This window comes from Microtus pennsylvanicus, chromosome 15 (assembly GCF_037038515.1).
Source record: "Microtus pennsylvanicus isolate mMicPen1 chromosome 15, mMicPen1.hap1, whole genome shotgun sequence".
In the NCBI taxonomy this organism is placed as follows: domain Eukaryota; kingdom Metazoa; phylum Chordata; class Mammalia; order Rodentia; family Cricetidae; genus Microtus; species Microtus pennsylvanicus.
The window spans coordinates 24,804,410-24,827,748 of record NC_134593.1 but is presented as its reverse complement, the minus strand read 5'-3'; the positions used below and the strand labels follow the sequence as shown (position 1 = coordinate 24,827,748).

Sequence of the window (23,339 nt, the reverse complement as noted above, 5' to 3'; positions counted from 1 at the left end):
TCTTCCGTTTGGCTGGGCCCAGTACCTTTGAGATTGGTCACGATGTTAATGATTAACATCCAGACGGTCGCTTTGTGGACACTTTACCCTGTTATCCCGTCCTCTCCCATGGCATCATCGGAAGTGCTTTCAACTCCTTTTAAATATTTTCTTTTTCAGTGAAAAATATTTCATTTCCCAAGGGAGGAATACAGAACAGAAATAGGTTGGGACTATGCCCTCAGCATATGTAACAAGACGGTTAAAATCTGTAAACCCATGGGGCTGGAGAAATGGCCTGTGTTTAAGAGTGCATACTGTTCTTGTAGAAGACCTGAAGTTTGATTTCAGCGCCTGCATCAGGCAGCTCACAACTGCCTGGATCCCCAGGTACAGGGAACCAACACCTTCTGACCTCCTTGGGCACATACACAAGCACACATATACATACAAACAAATAATACATGTCTAAAAATAAATCTAAAATATAAACACAATGTAATGATGGATTATAATAGTGTTTTTTTTTAACTTTATAAGTTCTTTGCCATCTTTGTGTTTTTGGTTTTTTTTTTTTTTTCCTCCTTCTTCCATAGAATTTATTCTTTAGGGGTTGGAGAAGATGGCTCAGCTGTTAAGAGCTCTGGCTGCTCTTCCAAAGGACCCGGGTTCAGTTTACATCACCCACATGGCAGGGTCTGTAACTCCAGCTCCAGGGCATCTGAGACTGTCACACAGATACACATGTAGGCAGAACACCAATGCACATAAAATAGAAATAAGTGAAAATCATAAAAAATAAGAATTTATTCTTAGCTCTGGCTGTTCTGGAACTCATTCTGTAAACCAGGCTGGCCCTGAACTGAGTGATCCACCTGCCTCCTCCTCCCGAGTGCTGGAGTTAAAAGGCGTGTGTGTACGCTTCTGCTACTGCCGCCGCTGCTGCTGCTGCTGCTGCCGCCCCCATCACCATCCCCACCATTCCCATCCCCACCTCCACCACCACCATCAGCTTAAGAAATTACTTTTTAAAGTCACTGAGTGGCTGGAGAAATGACTCAGATAGGCGTGTATGTATTGCCTTTGCAGCAGACCTGGGTTTGGATCTCAGCACCCACGTGCTGACTTCCAACCATCTGTAACTCCAGTTTCAGGGGATCTGATGCCCCCTTCTGACCTCCGTAAGCACAGGGCATGTATGTGATACACCTCCATACTTTCAGGCCAAACACTCATACACATAAAAAAATGAGGTAAATAAATCTAAAGACCAAGGCGCTGGTAGATAAGAGGCTGTTACCAGATTGCTGTGTGGGGGCCGGGGTAGAGGGGAGTGTAGGGAGAAGACCTGAATGAATCTGGACCCAGCAAGTGGTCAGGTTCTTAAACTGGTCCGCAGTATTTACTGACCTGTCCCCTTCTGAAACCTTACTGTGAAGTCACCGTCCCAGCCCAGAGACTCGGTCCAGAAGGCATTTCCTTAGATCCAGCCGTGGCTTTTGTTTCTTAGCATCACCATTATGGACTACGGAGAAGAATCCCGTATATGGGGAGACAGTCACCATGTTTCCTTCTTAGCTTTTTTTTAAAAAAATATTTATTTATTATGTATACAATATTCTGTCTGCATGTATGCCTGCAGGCCAGAAGAGGGCATCAGATCTCATTACAGATGGTTGTGAGCCACCATGTGGTTGCTGGGAATTTGAACTCAAGACCTTTGGAAGAGCAGGCAGTGCTCTTAACCACTGAGCCATCTCTCCAGCCCCTCCTTCTTAGCTTTGACACAGGTTGCACACTGGTGTTTGTTCGAGTCAAATAAGGCCTTCCCAACTTACACAGAAACGTTTAGAAGTAGGGAGATTTCATGTTGAAAACCTCTACTTTTGTCTTCTCTGGAGGAAACTGTTGTAGGATTTGTGCTGCATAGGCTGACAGTGGATTGCACAGGTGTTGGCGGACTGCATTTTACCGTCTTCACTGGCCAACCGAGCTTGTCTGTCTCTTTAAAATTTTTTTTTTTCTTTTTATATACATTGGTGTTTGAGGGAATTGGATCCACTGGAACTTGAGTTACAGACAGTTGTGAGCTGCCAGTGTTCTTAACCGCTGGGCCATCTCTCCGGCCATCTCTCTCTCCATCTTGCCAGTCCGTTTGACTCTTAAGGCCTCTGCTGTCCTCAAAGTATTTCCATTTCCACCAGCTGTTTCTCGTTTGACGGTTTTCAATCCCTTTGCCAGCCTCTGAGTCCTCTGGCCTCCATTTACTGTGTTAATGGCCTTTTTCAAGTGTGGCGCTCGGCACAGATGGCAGAGTTCTGCACACGCTGCGGAGGACACAGCCACCTTTGCTTTTCAGTCTCCACTTTGTGTGTGTGTGTGTGGGGCAGACGGGGTGGGGAAAGCAAGACCAAATTCAAGCTGATGGGCTTCTCCTAAATAGTTGATTTCCTTGCTTTACTGATTGCGGTAGCTCTGTCAGTGAGCAGGCCCATGCTCAGTTAAATGCAGTCTTCCCTGTGCAGTTTGAGATCAAAGTGCTTGCTTTGTCTTTATCTCTATTGGATTTCCTCTGCAGAAATCCAGCTGATAGCTTTTGTATCTTGGGTTTTCTCCCAGTTTTGACTGACTCCTCCCATCGTGACTTCCTTTATGTCTTAGCTGTAAAACACCAAGAGCACTGTGGCGTTGAATGAAGAAAACAGTTGATAAGGGCCCCAAACTTGTGATTAATGAACTCTATGGAGAACGGAGGTGGGGTCAGGGAGGGGTGCTTAAAGGAACATGCCATGCACAGGGGGTGAGGACCCTCCTTGACTTGATTTGACACAGTGGCGTTCGTCCTTCCAATAAAAAGCCTGTGAGCATCTGGGCATTTTCTGGGCAAGGTACTTGTAAGTCAGTGGAGTCCTAGAGTCCTGAGGATCTTTGAGGCCAATTGCTCTAGTCTTTTCCCTTTAGGAGTTAAAAAGGGACTAAGTGGTGGCTCCTGAGTGGTGCCAGGATCATCAGGAGTTCGAGGCTTGCCTGGGTTACATAGACTCTACCTCAAAAAAAAAAAAAAAAAAACAAAACCCAACCAACAAAAAAACCCAAAGTGCCAAGGGCGTATGAGTTAGGAAGAAGGAGGCTTTGTAAAGGACTGGTGAGTCAGAAAGATGGCAGTGATAACTCAGGGTAGAACTCTGTTCCCAATAGTCACAAGCTGGGTTACAACTGCTTTCGCTTCAGCTCTGCATCTCATTGGGAGAGAGGTCCAGGCTACTAATGCTACCGACTCTACAGGCCACAGAACAAAGGAAAAGTCCTGTATTCCTGAGAAATGGAAGCCTGAGAAAGACCAGCTCAGTCTCTGTCACGCCACAGCTTGACTGTTCCAGAAAAGTTCACTAGCACATTGTGCCTGAAGACCTTATTAAACTGCTCTTTGTAAGTCTGGCTGTTCTGGAACTCATGTAAACTAGGCTGGCCTCAAATGCACAGAGCTTTGCCTGCCTCTGCCCCTTGAGTGCTGGGATATTAGAGAGAGAGAGAAAAAGAATAGGAAGAATGAAAAGATCCTGTATAACTTTGTAAAATAAAAGAGCCACAGGTGGTGTTTTGCCTCTGTGTGTTTTCTAATCAGATACATGGTTTCTAATATTATTTACCACTAATATATCATTGTAACATGTTTCCATCTTATTGAAAATTATTGAAAAGTTTGCAGCCTGATGTCCGTATAAGAAACATATTTTACACTTAGCCATTCTTAACTTCTTGGATGTTTTGTTGTATATATTGTAGAAAGAATGCTGAGGCGTTTACATCTTATGTGTAGGTCTTTAGCACATAGAATATATGCCTAGAAAATGAAATTGCTAAGTCAAAGATAGGAAAAGCTAAGACTTAGATCATAAATGACCTCTGTTTGCACAGCATGAAGTATACTGTACCTGCTGCCTGCATAGCGTAGCGTGTACAGACCTTGCCACCTGTCCTTAATGTTTTAGTATAGACATTCTTTTAAAGATTTATTTATTATGTATACAACAGTCTGCCTCCATGTATGCCCACATGCCAGAAGAAGGCACCAGATCTCATTACAGATGGTTGTCAGCCACCATGTGGTTGCTGGGAATTGAACTCAGGACCTCTGGAAGAGCAGCCTGAGGCATCTCTCCAGGCCCTAGTATAGACATTCTTGCAGGCCATTTTCTTCCTGTTCTTGATTCTGGCTTTCTGGAAGTGGAGTTAAGGGTCAGGACAGCCTCCATTTGCCAAACTGTGTCTCAGGAAGGTGTGTGACCCTGGATTCTGGTAAGTAGCAGAGGGCAAACCGTTCTTTGCTGACCCATTGGTGGAAAGCATCACTGTATTTGTTAGAAATGTGTTTCTCTGCCCGGAAGGCACACTTTTAAACAAGCTTATTTGACTCCCCTTCAGCCCTTCCTTTTGGTAACTTCTCTTCTTTATCTTTTGGCCACCGTTAATGTTTCTGCCCTTTAAACTTTGGTCAGGTAGCAAATCAGCCTTTTGATCGACACACAGACAGACAGACACACCCCTTTGATTTGTAGGTAATTGTGTTGAACTGCTGTGTCTGGGCTGTTGTGTGTTTAGGTTCATAGGAAAGTGACCATGTTTAACTTGAACTGAAGTGACTGGCGTGCTTTCCTTTTCTGATTATGCTTCAGATGTGACAATTTTTACTTCATCTGGAAGTTTTTATTCTGGTTTGTCGTAGAAATTCTCCCCCCATAGGTAATTATCACATTATTTACTGAACTCTCCAGCATGTACTTAAAAAAGCAGCAAAATATTTTCCTCTTTCCACCTTCTCTTCTTTCCTCATTTGTTACGAAGCTCAGACTGGCCTCAAGCTCACCATCCTTCTGCTCAGTGTCCTGAGTGCTGGGATTACAGGAGTGCACATGCCCAGTTTATCCTTTTCTTTTAATTACAAAACCAGTACACACCTATTGAGTAAAAGGAATGGAGGCCTAGCGTTTCTTGTCAGTAAACAGATAGTAGATGAGTGAGAAGCTGTGCACAGGGTGCTAGGCCGCACAGACCTGGGCTTGTGTCTGCCTCCTCAGCTTGTTGGCTGTATTTTCTTAAGCAACTTTCCTGGCCTCCACCATTCACCGCTTCTTTGTCTGGAAAGCAGAAATAACACTGCCCCCCGCCCCCCCCCGCCCTCCCCCCCTCGTGGCTTCTGAAATGATAAGGAGTGTGAATTGAGTTGTTTGGAGGACGCTGTGCCTGGCACAAGGAACTGCCCCTGGATGCGGTGCTGCGCTGGCTTTCTGCTTTAATCTAGGTGCAGTGCTGTTTGTCTTCCTCAGTTGGCTTTAATTATATAATCATTCCCATGCCATTGGCCTTTAAAACAAGTCAGGTCTTTTGGCAGTAGCGGTAACCACGATGTATGGAGAACCCGTGCTTGGGTTCTGATAGAATTCTGCCACTTAATGAGGCAATTTTAGCTGAACTGGGAAAAAGAAAATAGTACTATAAACATGGATGGGTAGGTAGGTTTTGGGTGTACAGACTAAGACACACTTGGTAGATCATTTTCTCTTTTAGTAAAAAAACACTCTAAATACGAAGAAAGTGTTGGCTTTAATCATTGTATGGTTATAGTGTAGTACAGCCAGGGAGAATGTAGAAGTCCTGTGTGTGTGTGCATATGGGACATGGACATACCCTTAGATGGATGTGAATATAAGTGCTACCATTCGTACCATAGTGGACAATGGCTTTGGTTTTGTCGTGTGCAGTGCGGTGACATCCACCTGTAAGGTTGATGGAAGGTCAGGGCGACGTATCGAGGAATGGAATAGACTTAACCTGGCGCATAGTGAGCATTCAATAAATGTTGGCTCACAATTTAATTGAGAGCCATGTTAAGCACATGGAAGGTTTCAGTTGGAAACACCTGGAAAGGGCCTAGATGGCAGCCCAAGTGGAACCAGCCACTCCTTGTGCTTCTCCATCTCTGAGTATTTTGGCATAATTTTCTCTGCCTCCTCTTTGTCTCCCTTCCCTCCAGCTTCTTTGGATATAACCGTTGAAAGACACTAAAGAAGACCTAAGTAAACAGGTGTCCCAAATCTATGGTAGGGCATCTCAGAGCATTATTCTTAAAGGAAGAATAGTCAGGGCAGTAGTTGTGATATGAATGTATCAATAAACTCTTGAAAGCAAGGTCCCGGTACAGCAGAATAATATTCCTGCCAGTTTAGGAGCCGCTAGAAGAGAAGGTGTAGCTACAGAGGAGGGGGTGATGGGGGCTGGGAGGGCGAGGACAAGAGGTGATGTGGGAGAGGGCAACAGGAAGGAGGAGGTGGCAGAGGAGATGAAATGATGGGGAGGTGACAGAAGGGAGGAGGTAGTGGCCGAGGGAAGGAGAGGGAAGGAGGAAGTGGGAAGAGGGAGTTGACCAAGGAGGAAGCCGGAGGTGTTTAGGGGGATAGGGATAGGTGACAGAAGAGGAGGGTGATGATGGGGGAGGAGGGAGGTGACAGAGGGGAGAAGGAGGTGACTGGGAAAGAGGAGGTGATGGGGAGGTGACAGAGGGGAGAACAAGGTGCTAGAGGAAGGAGGTGATGGGGAGAAAGAGGTAGGGGAGTGACAGAGGGGAGGAGGTGACAGAGGGGAGGAGGCTTTAAATTTCAAAATTGTCTGGAGATGAAAATGCCAGCTGAGAGTTTGAGTAGAATCTTAGTAGTAGCTGCCATCTCTCTGAGAGGGATTTAAAGACTAGAGAAAAAGAATTGTTTCTCCGGTTCGAGTCCCAGGTAAGTGAGTCTGTACTGTGTGTGAACGTGTCTGTCTGTCTCTGTGCTTGTGCTGTACTGTGCTGTGCTGTGCTGTCTGAGTGCTCTGTGTGTGAGTGACGTGTGCCTGCATAATTAATCGGGAAAAAAAAAGAGAATTGTTTCTCTAAGGAGTTTTTAATCTGGCTGAAGAAGAATCAGTTGAAATGGTGAAACTAGGTTTTGAACCATATGATACTAAATTGAGTTCAGTGAGATTTTAGGGAGTTGCCAGTCCCTTGTATTTTGAAAAACTTTATGGAAGCTGTTAAGACTTAAAGTGGGCACAAAGGATAGTGGCTATAAGGTTTGGGTTGGTGGCCAAAGGAGTACAGTCTACTGGGGACTTTGGGAGTCCCCAAGGGAACCCTGCATGGCAGGGAACAGGGAGACTAGGCAGAACACCATGGCGTGGCCCTGGCCGTGATCCACCTGGTAACAAGCAGTGTCCGACTGGGCACACTGGACTGTTGGCGTGTGGACAGAGCAGTGTGGCTGCAGAGAGCTCTGGTAAACAGACCAGGAACGAAACTACAGGCGGCCTCCCACGAGAAGATACTTGGTTCCTTACGTTGTCTGTTTAAGAAAACCTTCAGTTGCATTCCTAACTGCAGCAACAGACTCTGGAGTCTCAGGGACTTGTATATGGAGTCTGTCTTCCTTATATCTGCTTGGTGTGGCTCGCGCTCTCTCTCTCTCTCTCTCTCTCTCTCTCTCTCTCTCTCTCTCTCTCTCTCTCTCTCATTTTTTCGAAATAGGGTTTCTCTATGTAACAGCCTTAGCTGTCCTGCAACGAGCTCTGTACACCAGGCTGCCTTCGAACTCACAGAAATCCGCCTGTTTCTGCCTCTCAAGTGCTGGGATTAAAGACGTGTGCCCCATTACTTGGCTGGTATGGCTCTCTTTAGTGGGATAGTGTTTTCCTATCGTTTTCTGGTAGGAGAGAGAGAATTCTCATCTGCTCTTAACTACCAGTAAGTAAAAAGGACAGATTGCTCCGGGTCACTTTCCCGGACCTGGCCTTCTGGCTTTGCCCAGGCAGTAGAGTGGAGAAGTGGTGAGCAAAGAGATCACTGAGTTCTGCCCACCTCTCTGTCACACGGTTCTTAGTGAACCCCGTAAATGGCAGCTTTGATTCTGTTCCTTGGAGAATGTATTATCCTCTTCCTAGCGAACAATGATTTACAAAATGGCAAGCCATTCTTACTACAATCCAGCAATTTCATGTGGAAAAACACTGTGGCTCTCTGCAGAAATACCCAGGGAGGCCTTGATCGTAATGGGAACGAGAGGTACCTGTCTAACAAAAGGGGCTTACCTAGTGCACCCCCTTTCTGTATGGGTGGGATTCAACTACCAGCGCCTTCATGGTAGGATGTCTCATGGTAGGAGAGCAGAGGGGGTTTGTTTTCATTTTTAAAACTCTTGCTGACCTTAAACTGGCTGTGTAGCTAAGGGTGACCTTAAACTCTTTTAAAATCGTGTGCGTATGTGTGCGTCTATGCGTGCCTATGAATGCCGTGCCCTCGGAACGCAAGAGGAGGACACTGGAGCCCCTGGAGCCTCTGAGGTGGGAGCCAAAATCACGTCCTCCACCGAGCTACTCAGACCTGACCTTGAGTTCTTGATTCTTCTGCTTCCACCACGTCTGGCTTAACAGCTCTTAATATAAGGGGGGAAAATCAGGTTGCAAAAGAGAACATACGGTGTCCTAGTTTTGTTAGCATGTATGCGTGGATAAAGGAAGCCGCTGCCTTTGGCAAAATAGCATTTCTGTTTCCCTCCATAAAAAGACATAACTTCTCATTAAAACGTACAAGTGAAGGGGAGGATGCAAGGGCTTGGAATCTAAGAATCTGGGCAGTGTGCTGGGGTGACCACACCTGAGGTGTTACCCCAAGTTTGTGAGCAGTAGAATGGAGACACCATGTGAGAGAATGAGTCTTCAAAGGGCTGAGTGTCCAGGAAAGCAGTAGAGGGACAGAGAGTTTCTGCCACAGGCACGCAGACGCCCCTCTTAGCCCGGGCTGTGGGTTGTCAAGAGAGGGAAATAGCCACCAAGAAAGCATGACTGTGGTTTCCTGTTTGTGGATTTTGTGTTCATGTTTATCATTGCTGTGTGGTGTGGGAGAATCTCTAGGTTGCGAAGCTGACGTGAGACCAAAGGCCGATAATAAGGCTGGCTGGATGTCCAACAGACTGTTCTAGACGGGTACACAGAGGTTTCTCAGAATAAACTCCCCTAAAGAGGGACTGAATATAGGGTTACAAAGGAAGTAATCTGCCTCCCAATAAGAATCAGCAGATAGAATAGGTGAGCCAGGGAAGATAAGGAGTGGGTACTGTCACACAGTGAGGGAATGGAGGCTTGAATTAGTTGTCAGTTAAAGCCTACAGGTAGACTGAGTGGTGATGCTGGCAGAGGAGAAAACTGACTAGTTAGGCAGACAGAGCTGAAGGCCATGGCCCGTGGGCTGCATCTGGCTCCTGGCTTGCGTTTGTCTTTTTTTTTTTTTTTTTTTGAGATAGGCTCTCACTTGAATTCACCTGCCTCTGTCTCCCGAGTGCTGGGATTAAAGGCGTGTGTCACTGTGCTCATCGAGTGTTTTGCTATTTATAGTTTGCAATGTAAGAATGAACATTTTAAAAGGGGTTGTCTTAAATTTTTTTTTGTTAAAATTTATTTATTATGTATACAGTGTTCTGTCTACATGTATGCCTGCAGGCCAGAAGAGGGCACCAGATCTCATTACAGATGGTTGTGAGCCACCATGCAGTTGCTGGGAATTGAACTCAGGACCTCTGGAAGAGCAGTCAGTGCTCTCAACCTTTGAGCTCTCTCCAGCCCTGTCTTAAACTTTTTAAAGCTTTGTTTCACTTTATGTATATGAGTATTTTGCTTATATGTATGCGTGTGCACCACATACACGCACGATTGGTGTCATGGAGGTTAAAAGAAGGCACTGGATCCCCTGGAACTGGAGTCACAGATGGTTGTTAGCCACCATGTGGTACTAGGAATTGAACCTGGGTCTCCTGCAAGAGCAACATGTGTTTTTAACCCCTGAGCCATTCTCCCAGATCCTTCCACCCTTTTTAAAAGTCTGAGATATGCTGCAGATGCTCTAAGTGACCCCCATGCATACTAAAATATTAGTTGTCTGGCACTTTGCTGAAAGTTTCCCAATTCCTAAAGTAGACAGATGTGAAGAAACTGCCAGGAGGCAGCACAAAGGGCAGAGTGAAATTATGAAAGAGATGAGAAGGGATGAGGCCTGCATAGGTCTGGCAGGTAGCAGACGGAAGCCCAAGGGAGAGAGGGGAGGGGCAGAGTGTATTCAGAGACCCTGGATTATAAATTTCCAGGTTAGTGAGTGGCAGGAGCGCCAAGATTCAGAAAGTTCAGAGTCTTCAGCAACAGCAGAGCATGGGGCCAGGGAGACGGCTCAGCTGGTGAAGTGCTTGACACACAAGCAGGAGAGCCTAGGTTCGATCCCAGCACTCCTGTAACAGCCAGGTGCGGTGGCATGCTGGCATGCATCTGTGCTGGGGAGGGAGGCTCACGCATCCTTGGGAACTTGCTGGTTGGCCAGTCTAGCTTAATAGACCTAAACTCCAGGTTTGGTAAGAAACCTTCTCTTAAAAAGTGAGATCGGAGCCGGGCGGTGGTGGCGCATGCCTTTAATCCCAGCACTCGGGAGGCAGAGACAGGCGGATCTTTGTGAGTTCGAGGCCAGCCTGGTCTACAAGAGCTAGTTCCAGGACAGGTTCTGAAGCTACAGAGAAACCCTGTCTCAGAAAAAAAAAAAAAGTGAGATCGGAGCTGGTGGTGGTGGTATAAGCCTTATATCTCAGCACTCGGGAGGCAGAGGTAGGCAGATCTCTTGTGAGTTTGAGGCCAACCTGGTCTACAAGAGCAAATTCTATGACAGTCAGGACTGTTAAACAGAGAAAGCCTGTCTTGAAAAACTAAAGAATAAATAAGAAAAACAAAACAAAACAAAAAGGTAAGATCAGCTTGAAAAAGACACCCAAGGTCAACTTCTGGCCTCTGAATGTGCCTGTGCTACCCCACACCCCATGCAGAAAAACACACACAGGAGCCAAACCCATCCAGTGGGGTCAGACTGCCCACGAGGCACACGTACAGATGGACTGACATCTCACTTTGCAACGACAACGATAATTCCAGAGGGTTCTCCAGAATATGGTGGAAAAGAAAAATTGTGTGTGAGGAGGAAAGCAACAGCCTGAGGGAGGAATGAAGCACGGAAGAGGAAAGACTAATATGCGCAAAGAAAGGATGTGAGCGAACACCGTGAGCTCTGTTGACGACCGTGAGGCCGAAACTAAAGTGGTGCACCACGTGCCTGCTCTGGGTGCACAAGCATGCCCTGAGGAAGGACACTGAGAAGCACCGCTAAACCTTCAGCCTGGTTAGGGCAAGACTGTGCTTTACATGTTAAGGGTGACCACTGAAGCGCACAGACAGTGCAGTTTTCCTTAGTGTGAGAGGGGACTGTACCAGATTCTGTTGATTAAAACATCTGCAGACATTCAGGATCCTTCTATAAAGTGGGACAGTGTTTGCTTGTCCTGCCACGTCAGTGCTTCTCCACCTTCCTGATGCTGCAGCCCTTCAATGCAGTTCCTCGTGTTGTGGAGACCCCAACCGTAGAGTTATTTTCGTTTACTATTTCATAACTAATTTTGCTACTGTTATGAACCATAATATAAATATTTGTGGTTTCTGATGGTCTTGGGCGACCCCTGTGAAGGGGTCATTTGACCCTCAAAGGGTCACAATCCAGAGGTTGAGAACCCCTGTGCTATGTACTTTAAACCAGCTCTAGATTACTAGTAATACCGTATTAGTCTGTTTTCTCTTGTCACAAAATACTTGAGGTTGAGTAATGTAGAAGATAGAGGTTTATTTAACTCGCAGTTTTTTGTTCATTGGGAATTTCATACATATATACGATGTATTTGATCTTACTAGCCCCGCACATCTCTTTCCAGCTTCTTATCTTTTCATAATCCAGCGTCCATTAGTGCTTCTCTTGTGCATGGCTGTAGGGCCACTTAACAGGGCCGTTTTCCTGGTTTCTATCTAGTAGGGTTTTCAGTTGCCCAAGCACCTCAGCTTGGGGTGGGACTTCAGGTCCTTGCCTAATGTCTTCGAGTTTTGAATGGCTTGATCTCATTCATGGTTTTTTGTTTTGTTTTTTGAGACAGGGTTTCTCTGTGTCTTGGCTGTTCTCGAACTTGACTTTGTAGACCAGGATGGTGTCAAACCCACAGAGATCTACCTACCTCTGCCTCCCAAGTGCTGGGATTAAAGGTGTGTGCTATCACCACCTGGCTTCTTATTCATAGTTTTTGAGATTGAACACTCAAAAGACATAGTCCTGGCTTTGGCAAATGCCCCTTGGCTGTGTTGCCTTTATGGTGGTTGATTCCATCAGAAATTAAGACCACAGGTGGTTTAGTTGTTGGAATTATCATATTAAAATTTTAATTTTATTTTTAGATGAGAGTCTGCATTCATTGTCCATGTTAGTCTTGAACTCCTACCTCAAGTGGTCCTCCTGCCTCTGCCTCATAAGTAGCAGGTTCTTGCCATCATTCCAGGTTAATAGTTTAATTCTTACAAATACATTAAAGATAGAAAGGTAGGGAGAAAGTGACATGGGTCTGAAATCATTGTATGGATTGCAGTCATCAGTAGGCTGGATGAAGTAGAAGAGTGGATTGGAGAATTGAAGGATGGGCCAAGGGCATTAGAGCTAGAGCACTGTAAGTGAGATTATTAAAAAACCCAAATTTGGTAATACACAGGATAAGTTGGCAGACTATGATTGTTATGGGCTAGAACCAGGGTGAAGGAAGAATAATAATTAAAAAGAAGGGGAAAGTATACAGATTATTGTAAAGCATTATTGCAAACATTATCATGATTATGATCGCAATAAAAATGACAGGCTTGGCAGGAGACTAGACATAGGAGCTGGAGCTTGAAAATAGCTGATGCTTGTAGCCTTTTATGGTGCGTGCTATCTCTAATTTTTGTAGTACTTCTGAGCAAAGGTACTGTTGCTTTTCTGATGGAAAAACTGTCTCTCATGGTAAAATGGGCATCTAACTGTGGGGGTCCATCCAGGGCTGGCTGCTCCGAGGTCTGTGTCTTTCCTGAATATAGCACGTTGTTTCTGACTGGGGGGATGTAGAAGTATGGGTAGAACTAAAAGCTGTTTGGAGAATGAAGTCCTTGAAGTGACTATGACCCCAGGAGAGGCAGGGTGCAGAACAGCGAGGCAGGTATTGAGGGTGTAGCTTGTAGGAGATATGAGCATAGGTGAGGCCTGACATCATGAAAGCAGATGGACTCATTAGCAGATGATGCCGAGAGCCTTCCAGAATACTTCTCAGTATGAGGTGGGAGGAAGACTGGATGTCCCCAAGACAGAAAAAGAACATGAGTCAAAGATGTGGGTGGGATACTAAAAATGTCCTTCCATAGAATTAAGGGAAGAGACAAAGGAAGTGATCAGTGACACAATTCATTCATTAACTCTCAGTGGACACAGTGGCCACACAGCAAGGCTGAGCAGACGAGGGTCCGCTCTCAGGGAGTAGGGTTTAGTGTGGGAGGTGGGAAGAAGGACCGGAAGAGTGGGGAGGGAGGGGAGGGAAGGGAAAAGAAAGGGGAGAGAAAGGAGAAAGAAGAAAAAAAAATAGGTTAATTTCAGAAAGTGTCGGGCTAATAAGAAAGGCAACTTTAAAGTGAGAGCATCAAGAAAATGGGCCTGAAGCATGAGGGTCAATGGGAAAAGCAGAAATTTCCAGAGAGTAGCAGGGACGAGGACTTCAGGTGGTACAGAACTTGGTGTGGGTGAACTAAAGGGGGGCAGCGTAGATCAGTTTGAATGAGCTGGGGGACGGTGACCGCGAAATCGGTGCAGTGAGAAGCCCTGTAGTGTTCCTAAAGGAGGGAGAACCGACTAGTTTGCAGTGTATGGGGGCAGTGCAGGCAGGGATGGGCCCGTGGTGGGTGAGGATTAGGAAGATGCACAGTACACTTGCACTGAGAACCATCGGGAATCAATCACCTAAGTGTGTTGGCCTTTATTTCTAGATGAGGAGAAGAGAGTTCATGGTTTCTCTTCATTTTACGCTTGAAAACTCTTAAGGTGATGGTTAGGAGACAGAGTCCACACAATTGGCCGCCGATTGCTCTTTTGGCTCATGCTGGTGGATGAGGTAGAACTTAGTGGGTGAAATCCTTTAGAATCAGCGTTGGCTTCTATTTGAACATTTATCTCCATTGTCATCTCTGCTTGTATGTTGGGCACACTAGGAGTACTGCTGCTCAGATGCGTGGAACCCAGGGTTCTCTTGCCTTTGTTTCCTCTGTGCGGGATGAGAGGTCTGCCTGCACACCTGGCTTACGGCTGATGCTGGTCCATTTATGCCTCCAGATGCCCCTCCCCTGCCTCCTGTTTGTCCCGAGCTCCATTCTAGTGTAAACATCTCACCTACCCAGAGCTCTGTGCATCCTCCGGAAAGCTCTTGTATGCTGCCCACATTTTATAACATTTTGCCTTATACTCTCCAGCATGTCAGCAAGCCACAACCGCCCGTGAGAAAATTCCCCATTGTCTTAGTGTTTGTTGGTAGTACCTGCTCACTCCAAAGAGCTCTGCTTAACCGTGTGTTCTGTGATTGCTGAGTCCGCAAGGGAAGCCTTTTCAGGAAGACTAATCAACAGCACCTTCCGTAGTGAGCACTTTTCAAATAGTCTCTATTTTCTCTTTAAGCCAGGAGAGCAAGCTCTGGTGTCAACGACTACAAGAACTCGTATGTTGAAGCATAATGCTACTACATAAGGCAGAGAGAGGAAGAACGCTGCCCAGTAAGGTGAGAAGGTCGCACTGGCCACACGACCTGGATTCTGTCTTGTCTTCTCTTTATTTACTCATTGTTACAGCAGAAGCACAAACGTTTGAATAAAAGGATAATGTGGGTTCTTTAGAAATGTGGTTTGTGGGTTGGGCATAGTGATGCACACCTTTAATTCCATCACCTGGGAGGCAGAGGCAGGTGGATCTCTGTGAGTTTGAGGCTAGCCTGGTTTACAGAGTGAGTTTAAGAATAGCCAGGGCAACATAGAGATCCTGTCTTCAAAACAAAACGAAACAAAATAAACAAAGAAATGAAGGTTTTGCTGTGGGATGTTTGACTGGATCTTATCTATTTGAGTGTGAAGATTTGTTTTCATATTTATTTTTTGAGGCAGGGTCTCATGATATAGCCCTGTCTGGCCTAAAATTCACTGTGTAGACCAGGGTAGTTTCAAGCTCAGCTAGATCTACCTGCCTCTGCCTCATGAATTCTGGTATTAAAGGTGTATGCCACCACACTCTCCCCTAAAGATTTATGTTTGTTTTAAATCATGTGTTTGTATGTGGATTTGTGCACATAAGTATGGGTGTTTGTGGGGGCCACAGGCTTTGCAGCCCCTGGAGCTGGAGTTGCAGGTGGTTGTGAGCCACCCCATGCGAGTGCTGGAAACCAGGCTTGGATCCTAGCAAGAGCCGTAAGCAATCTTAACTGCTGAGGGATTGTTTCGGTCCCTATTTATCAAGTTTAAATTATCCAAATTTAGTGTTTTAAGGGTGATTTTTGTTTTACTTTTTGTCATACTGATCACTTGTTCTCCGTAAACTTTAGTAGAATTGTTATCAGCTTTTTGTTTTGACCTGTTTGTAGACAAAAACTTATGAGACTTTAAGAGCTGCACAGCTGGAGCAGAGGTGGAAGCTGGGAGTGTGAGCCCCGTGAGACTCATAGACGCGCTCTTGCAGTTGGTGTGTGTCTTCCCATCTCCCTCTTCCCGGAGGGGATCAAATCCACAGATCTGACAAGACAGACAAGTGCTCTGCGGCTGTTCCCATATTGTCTCTTGGACTCTAAAGTTTGCTGAGGGCAAGGGTCATTACAAGTGCTAGGCAGTTCTTGACCTATGTTAGGTATGTCAAGAGTAGCCACACACACTTTTGTTTTCTTTTTTTGAAGCAGGGTCTTACTACATAGCACAGGCTGGCCTTGAACTCAAGACTCTCCTGCCTCAGCCTCCGGAGCGCTACCTAGAATGGCTGTGCCACCCTCCCTGGCTGTGAGTGTGTTTTTGTGTGTGTGAAGAAGTAAACGAATGAAATGGAGTGTGTTTTGGCGTAGAACAGCACGGCTTGACTTCTAGATAGGTCAGTTTGAAGGGAATGTAGGTAGGAAGCCTCTCTGTTGGCCTTGGAGAGTTTGCGGAGGGCACTGGGGATGCTGTGTAGAATGCATGAGTCTCAGCACTCACTCCTCTACTTATTTTCATAGCGCGGTAATTCCTCGTCATCTGCATGCACTGATCTCCATTCCCAAGTTTAGGTCACTGAGTGTGAGGGCCGACGGCAGGTCCTTCCCTAAAGGGCGAAGGATGATGCCCTCATTTCTAAGTCCACTGCTCTCTCTGAAAGCCCGAGTTACTGCTTCTATTTTAAGAAGGCGTGCCTGATGCCTGCTAATGGAAGATAAATAGAGGCAAACTGGAGGATACCTTTCATCTATTCCTGGGTGAAGTTCAAAAGAGCTCTCTTAACTCTTTTCAACTCTAAATTTAACAAACCGAGCTTCTCAAGAGTTGTTTTTGCTGAGCAGCTCACAGGGAGACTTTCATGTTAGGAGAGGACCAGCGCCAGATGGATGCTGCTTCCCTCATCTCACGGGGTGCCCAGGTCTCGGGTAGGAACCACTGAGCGGGGCTGGCGTGTGGGCAGGTGATGGAGCTTTGAACATAATCTTTTCAAGACTGACAAGATTCTTCTTCTTTTGCAGGCCTGACTGTCGGTAGTGACATGGAGGACGGGGCTGGCATCTCAAGCTGCCAGCTGTTTTCACCAGCCACTGTTTAACTTGAACAGAAGCGATGCATACTGGCTGGTCAACAAGGCCAAGGAACAAAGGCTATGGCAGTTAAAATGGTCCCTCCGAGCCCAGGGCCCTGTCCCTGGATTTTAACACCATGGATCTCTTCCCTGTTGTCCCATCAGCAATGTGGTACCTTCTTCTATTTGATGACAACAGCCAATACTTAGGAGCTGCCTGACTAGGGTTAGAGACCTTCCGAGTCACGGCTGAGGAAAATGAAATTTCCATTTTATTTGGTGCCTTGCGCGGGGCGCACACGGACTCTTCCAGAAACTTGTGTGTGAAGAAGAGGTTGAGTTTCGTCACACACACTTATGGTTATGGCGTGTGATCCGACGTGATCAGAGTGGGCCAGAGCCACAGAGAACTCATGACAGGCTATACCATGTTGCGGAATGGGGGAGTGGGGAACGGCGGTCAGACCTGTATGCTGCGCTGGTCCAACCGCATCCGGCTGACGTGGCTGAGTTTCACACTCTTCATCATCCTGGTCTTCTTCCCCCTCATCGCTCACTATTACCTCACCACTCTGGATGAGGCAGATGAAGCCGGCAAACGCATCTTCGGCCCTCGGGCTGGCAACGAGCTCTGTGAGGTAAAGCATGTTCTAGATCTCTGTCGGATTCGTGAGTCCGTGAGCGAAGAGCTTCTGCAGCTCGAAGCCAAGCGGCAGGAGCTCAACAGCGAAATCGCCAAGCTCAACCTCAAGATTGAAGCCTGTAAGAAGAGCATAGAGAACGCCAAGCAGGACCTGCTGCAGCTCAAGAACGTTATTAGCCAGACCGAGCACTCCTACAAGGAGCTGATGGCCCAGAACCAGCCCAAATTGTCCCTGCCCATCCGGCTGCTCCCCGAGAAGGATGATGCTGGCCTGCCGCCCCCCAAGGTCACTCGGGGTTGCCGGCTGCACAACTGCTTTGATTACTCTCGCTGCCCTCTGACCTCTGGCTTTCCCGTCTATGTCTACGACAGTGACCAGTTTGCCTTTGGGAGCTACCTGGACCCTTTGGTCAAGCAGGCTTTTCAGGCTACGGTGAGAGCTAATGTTTATGTTACAGAAAACGCAGCGATTGCCTGCCTGTATGTGGTGTTAGTGGGGGAAATGCAGGAGCCGGCTGTGCTGCGGCCCGCTGACCTTGAGAAGCAGTTGTATTCTCTGCCACACTGGAGGACAGATGGCCACAACCATGTCATCATCAACCTGTCCCGGAAGTCGGACACACAGAATTTACTGTACAACGTCAGTACAGGCCGGGCCATGGTGGCCCAGTCCACATTCTATGCCGCCCAGTACAGGCCTGGCTTTGATTTGGTAGTGTCACCACTTGTCCATGCCATGTCTGAACCCAACTTCATGGAGATCCCCCCGCAGGTGCCAGTTAAGCGGAAGTATCTCTTTACTTTCCAGGGTGAGAAGATTGAGTCCCTGAGATCTAGCCTTCAGGAGGCCCGTTCCTTTGAGGAGGAAATGGAAGGTGACCCTCCAGCCGACTATGATGACCGGATCATTGCCACCCTGAAGGCCGTGCAGGACAGCAAGTTAGATCAGGTGCTGGTAGAATTTACCTGCAAAAACCAGCCGAGGCCCAGTCTGCCTACTGAGTGGGCACTTTGTGGGGAGCGGGAAGACCGCCTTGAGTTGCTGAAGCTCTCCACCTTTGCCCTCATCATCACCCCCGGGGACCCGCACTTGGTTATTTCATCAGGGTGTGCCACACGACTCTTTGAAGCCCTGGAAGCGGGAGCCGTGCCTGTTGTACTAGGGGAGCAGGTACAGCTCCCATACCATGACATGCTGGAGTGGAACGAGGCTGCCCTAGTGGTACCCAAGCCACGTGTTACGGAGGTTCACTTCCTGTTACGGAGTCTTTCAGACAGTGATCTGTTGGCTATGAGGCGGCAAGGCCGCTTTCTCTGGGAGACCTACTTCTCCACTGCTGACAGTATTTTTAATACCGTGCTGGCCATGATTAGGACTCGCATCCAGATCCCAGCTGCTCCCATTCGGGAAGAGGTAGCAGCTGAGATCCCCCATCGTTCAGGAAAAGCAGCAGGAACTGACCCCAACATGGCTGACAATGGGGACTTGGACCTGGGGCCGGTAGAGACAGAACCGCCCTATGCCTCACCTAAATACCTCCGCAACTTTACTCTGACCGTCACAGACTGTTACCGTAGCTGGAACTCTGCTCCCGGGCCTTTCCACCTTTTCCCCCACACACCCTTTGACCCTGTGCTGCCCTCTGAGGCCAAATTCCTGGGCTCAGGGACTGGATTTCGGCCCATCGGTGGTGGGGCTGGGGGCTCTGGCAAGGAGTTCCAGGCAGCACTTGGAGGCAATGTCCAGCGGGAGCAGTTCACGGTTGTGATGCTGACCTACGAGCGGGAGGAAGTGCTCATGAACTCGCTGGAGAGACTCAACGGCCTCCCCTACCTGAACAAGGTAGTGGTGGTGTGGAACTCTCCCAAGCTGCCCTCGGAGGACCTTTTGTGGCCAGACATTGGTGTCCCCATCATGGTAATAGAAATGGACAGTACGTTTTACTGCGCAGAATTGTACCGCAATCTTAATGCCTCTTCTAGTTTCTATCACTTTTGCTCCCTCACTGGTAGCAGAGGTGAATATACATACGTGTGTGTATGTGTGTGTGTGTGCCTTTTACATCCTGGTATAGCTATTTATTTATAAAGCCCTCCAGGCTCTTTTCCCTGTGAAGTTTCTGCTTGCTGCCTTCCAGGCTTTGCTGGTTCCTTTGCTGCTCTGCATATTCTAAGTCTCCCTGGTGCCTCCACAATAGGAACTGAAGCCGGAGCCTTGAAGGTTCACAAAGCTCCCTCGGTTATCCCTCTGGCAGCTTCCATACTGATGCCTTGGAGAACCCTGCCTCGGGGCATTTAGTAGGCACCATGTGTAGTCTCTCCATCTCCCTTCTCTAGCTCTCGCCAAGACTGGTGCTTGGTAACAGGAACTGTGCTTAAACACGTTTGAGTCCAGAATCTTCCATTTCATTCGCTCCCAAAGGACTGGGAAAATGACACAGGGCTTCTCCTGGGGTACAGTGGAAGCCTCTGGAAGGCTGGCGTTGGGGCTTTTGATATTTGAGAGTTGAAGATTTTGAGCCTTCTTTTCCTGAGTATTTTGCAGGCTGTACTAATGTTCTCCTGTGTCTGAGTCAGGGTCCAGGGGACACATTAGCTGGGTGTGTAGGGGAGAGTGGTTTCCGCGTGTCTGCCTACAATACTACACTTACACAGCTGGGAGAGAGAGGCACTCCATTGCTCTTGTCTCAAGACCACCAGGCACTTAGCTGCATTGTGATGTGAGTACTTTCTAGAAAAAGTGACAAAGAAGGTCTGGTGGGCTGTGTATTGCTAGATGCTTGCTTGAGAAAATTCAGAGTTTTTTTGGGATGATACGTCTAGAAAAGAGTTCTGGGTCTAGTCCACTTTTTAAACGTTTATGTTGTTAGTAAAGTCATTCTTTTAAGAGGTTTCCTTTCATTCTTTTTTTATTCCCTTCCAACATGGTCTCACTATATAGTTTGCTCTGGCTGTCCCGGAACTCACTGTGTAGACCAGGATGGCCTTGAACTCATAGAGCTCCACTGGATGGCCTTGAACTCATAGAGCTCCACTGCCTCAGCCTCCTGAGTGCTGGGACAGAAGGTGTGCACCAGCATGCCCATTGCAGTGTTTTCTGAGCAGCAGTAGCATGGGGGATGTGTGTGTTTAGTGTATGTTCTGTATGGGGGAGTTCTCGGAGAGGCTTCCCCAGTTAGTTTGCATCCTTTCTGGTCTTCAGTTACAGGTCGTGGTGCTTGGAATGAGAACGCTCCCCGTAGGTGTACCTGTTCGCATGCTTAGTTCCCAGTTGATAAACTGTTTGGGAAGGATGAGGATGCACCTTGTTGGAGAAGGTGCATCACAGGTTGGACTTGGAGGTTTCAAAGCCCACATCGGCCCCGTGTCTTGCTCTCTGTCTGTAGATCAGGATACAGCTCCCAACTACTGCTCTGGCACCATGCCTGCCTGCCTGCCTGCCTGCCTGCTCTCCACCGTGGCAATAATGGACTTAACCCTATGGAACTTTAAGCAAGTTCCAAGTTCAATTCTTTCTCTTTAAACAGTTGCTTTGGTCATAGTGTCTTTTTACAGCAGCAGAGCAGTGACTGGGACCCGTGTTGTTGAGTTGTTTTCAAGTGTGCTGTTTTTATGAGAGACAGATTTCCTCATACGGTGCATGGCAGAGCAGCCTTGGCTTCCTACTTCCAGTAAGTGATGACTGAAATCCACCAGAGAACTTGCCAGAGCTAATCCTTTCTTTAATCTGGTGGGGAATGAGTAGTCCCCTGTGATTTCTGGGCAGCCCATTGCAGTAATACGATACTTAGCTAGAAGTGCCAGAAATTCTCCAAATGGGCCATATTAACATACTTTCCTGTAGTAGCATGCAGTCTTTTCTAGTTATTTTTAAAAGGAAGAGTTTCTTTTCTTTCCTTTTTTTTTTTTTAACTGCATTTGTGTGCATTGGTGTTTTGCTTGCACGTATATGTGAGGGTGTCAGATCTTGGTGTTACAGACAGTGTAAACTGCCATGTAGGTGCTGGGAATTGAACTTGGGTCCTCTGGAAGAGCAGCCAGTGCACTGAGCCATCATTCCAGCCCCCCAGGAAAGAGTTTCAAGTTAGAGAATTTCAGTGTAGTTGACCAAACATTTTGACTGTGCTTCTTGCTTAAGGGAAGCAGGTATTTAGAGCAGCAGTTGAAATTGCTGACCCTCTTGGTGGAGGCAGGTGTCAGGGCCAACAAGGGCTCTGTCTATAAAGCTTCTCAAAGTAGGTTTTCCACCTTGATGTCCAAAGTAGAAGTAGGTGTCAGGATTTCCAGCTATATTAATGCATAGCTTTTCTTTTGTACCAAGTTCAAATTTCCTGGAAAGGCATACAATTGCTTATGAGTAAATAATATAAATATATAATGTATACCATCAAAGCTGTAAAATAACCATGTGGAAAGCATGTAGCAAGCTAGGCGAGGTTGTGCTAGTCTCAAGTTGCAGTGACTTTGAGCAGCATTGATGGTTGGAAAGCAGAGGCTTGCTGTGAGGGCTGGAGCTCGCCATTTGTAACCAGGCTGTCCCGAGTTTGTGCTCCTACCTCACTCTTCTGCACACTGGGACAGATGTGCATACCAGCCCAGCTCGCTAACTGTCTCAGCATCTTCTTGGTGCCGAGTGGTCTTTGTGTGCCTCACCTCCCTGGAGGCTCACCCTCTAGTTTGTGCTGTTTTACTAGTGCTTTCACAGGGCTCGGCAGCACTGCTTTAAAAAGCTCAGACTTGTCTCAGAAGCTAACACATGGGCTGTTTTGTGCTGCATGAGCCTCGTAATTAAAGTTATGAATGAAAAGCAGCTGTTACTCTTAGCTCCCGCCCCTTGTTTTTCTTCCTTTTGGCTCCCCCCATTTGTTCAGTGAGTGAGTGAGCGAGCCAGTGCCCCCTTGGCCTCAAAGTCTTTGATGTTGGCGCTCACAAGTTAGAGACGTGGTGGGTGCAGCTTCCCAGGCTTCCTGCTCTTCATTCCTGAGCTCTGCGGTTTGCTCTGAGTTAGAGGAAGCAGCTGCTCTTCCCATCCCTCCTCTGGGATGGCCTGAGGTGAGGTTAGCTACAGAAATGCGCTGTGCGCGTGACATTTCAAGGCTGAGGCCATTAGGCCGGGCTGAGCCAGTGTAGTCTTAGTGATGTGAAGGACAACCGTCAGGAGCAGTGCAGGCTCTAGGTGAGTACTGTAGGTCAGTGCTGCCATCTTAGTGATGTGAAGGACAACCGTCAGGAGCAGTGCAGGCTCTAGGTGAGTACTGTAGGTCAGTGCTGCCATCTTAGTGATGTAAAGGACAACCGTCAGGAGCAGTGCAGGCTCTAGGTGAGTACTGTAGGTCAGTGCTGCCATCATAGTGATGTGAAGGACAACCGTCAGGAGCAGTGCAGGCTCTAGGTGAGCACTGTAGGTCAGTGCTGCCATCTTAGTGATGTAAAGGACAACCGTCAGGGGCGGTGCAGGCTCTAGGTGAGCACTGTAAGTTAGTGCTGCCATCTTAGTGATGTGAAGGACAACCGTCAGGAGCGGTGCAGGCTCTAGGTGAGTACTGTAGGTCAGTGCTGCCATCTTAGTGATGTGAAGGACAACCGTCAGGAGCGGTGCAGGCTCTAGGTGAGCACTGTAAGTTAGTGCTGCCATCTTGGCGCCCTGCACGGTGTTGAGAAGAAAGGTGTGACAGAGTCAAGACTGTGAAGGATGGCAACAGGTGGCCGGCTGCCCCGAGTGTGCTCTGTGAAACAGGCAAATGGCACGGAGAGTTGTCCAACTTGATCCATGTAGGTCAGTAGATTTCTTTTCCTCCTCTGGAAAGCAAGATTAGAAGTCAAATGTGGTGGCGCCTACAAGTAATCCCCGCAGTCCAGCGGTGGAGGCAGGAGGACTATAAGTTAAGGGCCAACCTGTCTGAACAAACATAGCGAGAAAAATAAAACAGAACAAATACTAAGAGGTCTCCTAATTTGTCTCATTATCATTCTTTAGGATTA

General features: G+C 47.3%; 1 protein-coding gene across 1 annotated transcript in view; it reads left to right on the top strand.

The window, feature by feature from the left end:
- Window positions 1–23,339, top strand: part of Extl3 (exostosin like glycosyltransferase 3) — a 44,068-nt gene that overhangs the window by 3,021 nt on the left and 17,708 nt on the right. The window contains exons 2-3 of the mRNA XM_075950218.1: window positions 14,597–14,696; window positions 16,665–19,275. Of these exons, the coding sequence (XP_075806333.1) occupies window positions 17,128–19,275 (2,148 nt within the window). The 5' untranslated portion in view covers window positions 14,597–14,696; window positions 16,665–17,127. The remainder of the gene's footprint in view (window positions 1–14,596; window positions 14,697–16,664; window positions 19,276–23,339) is intronic.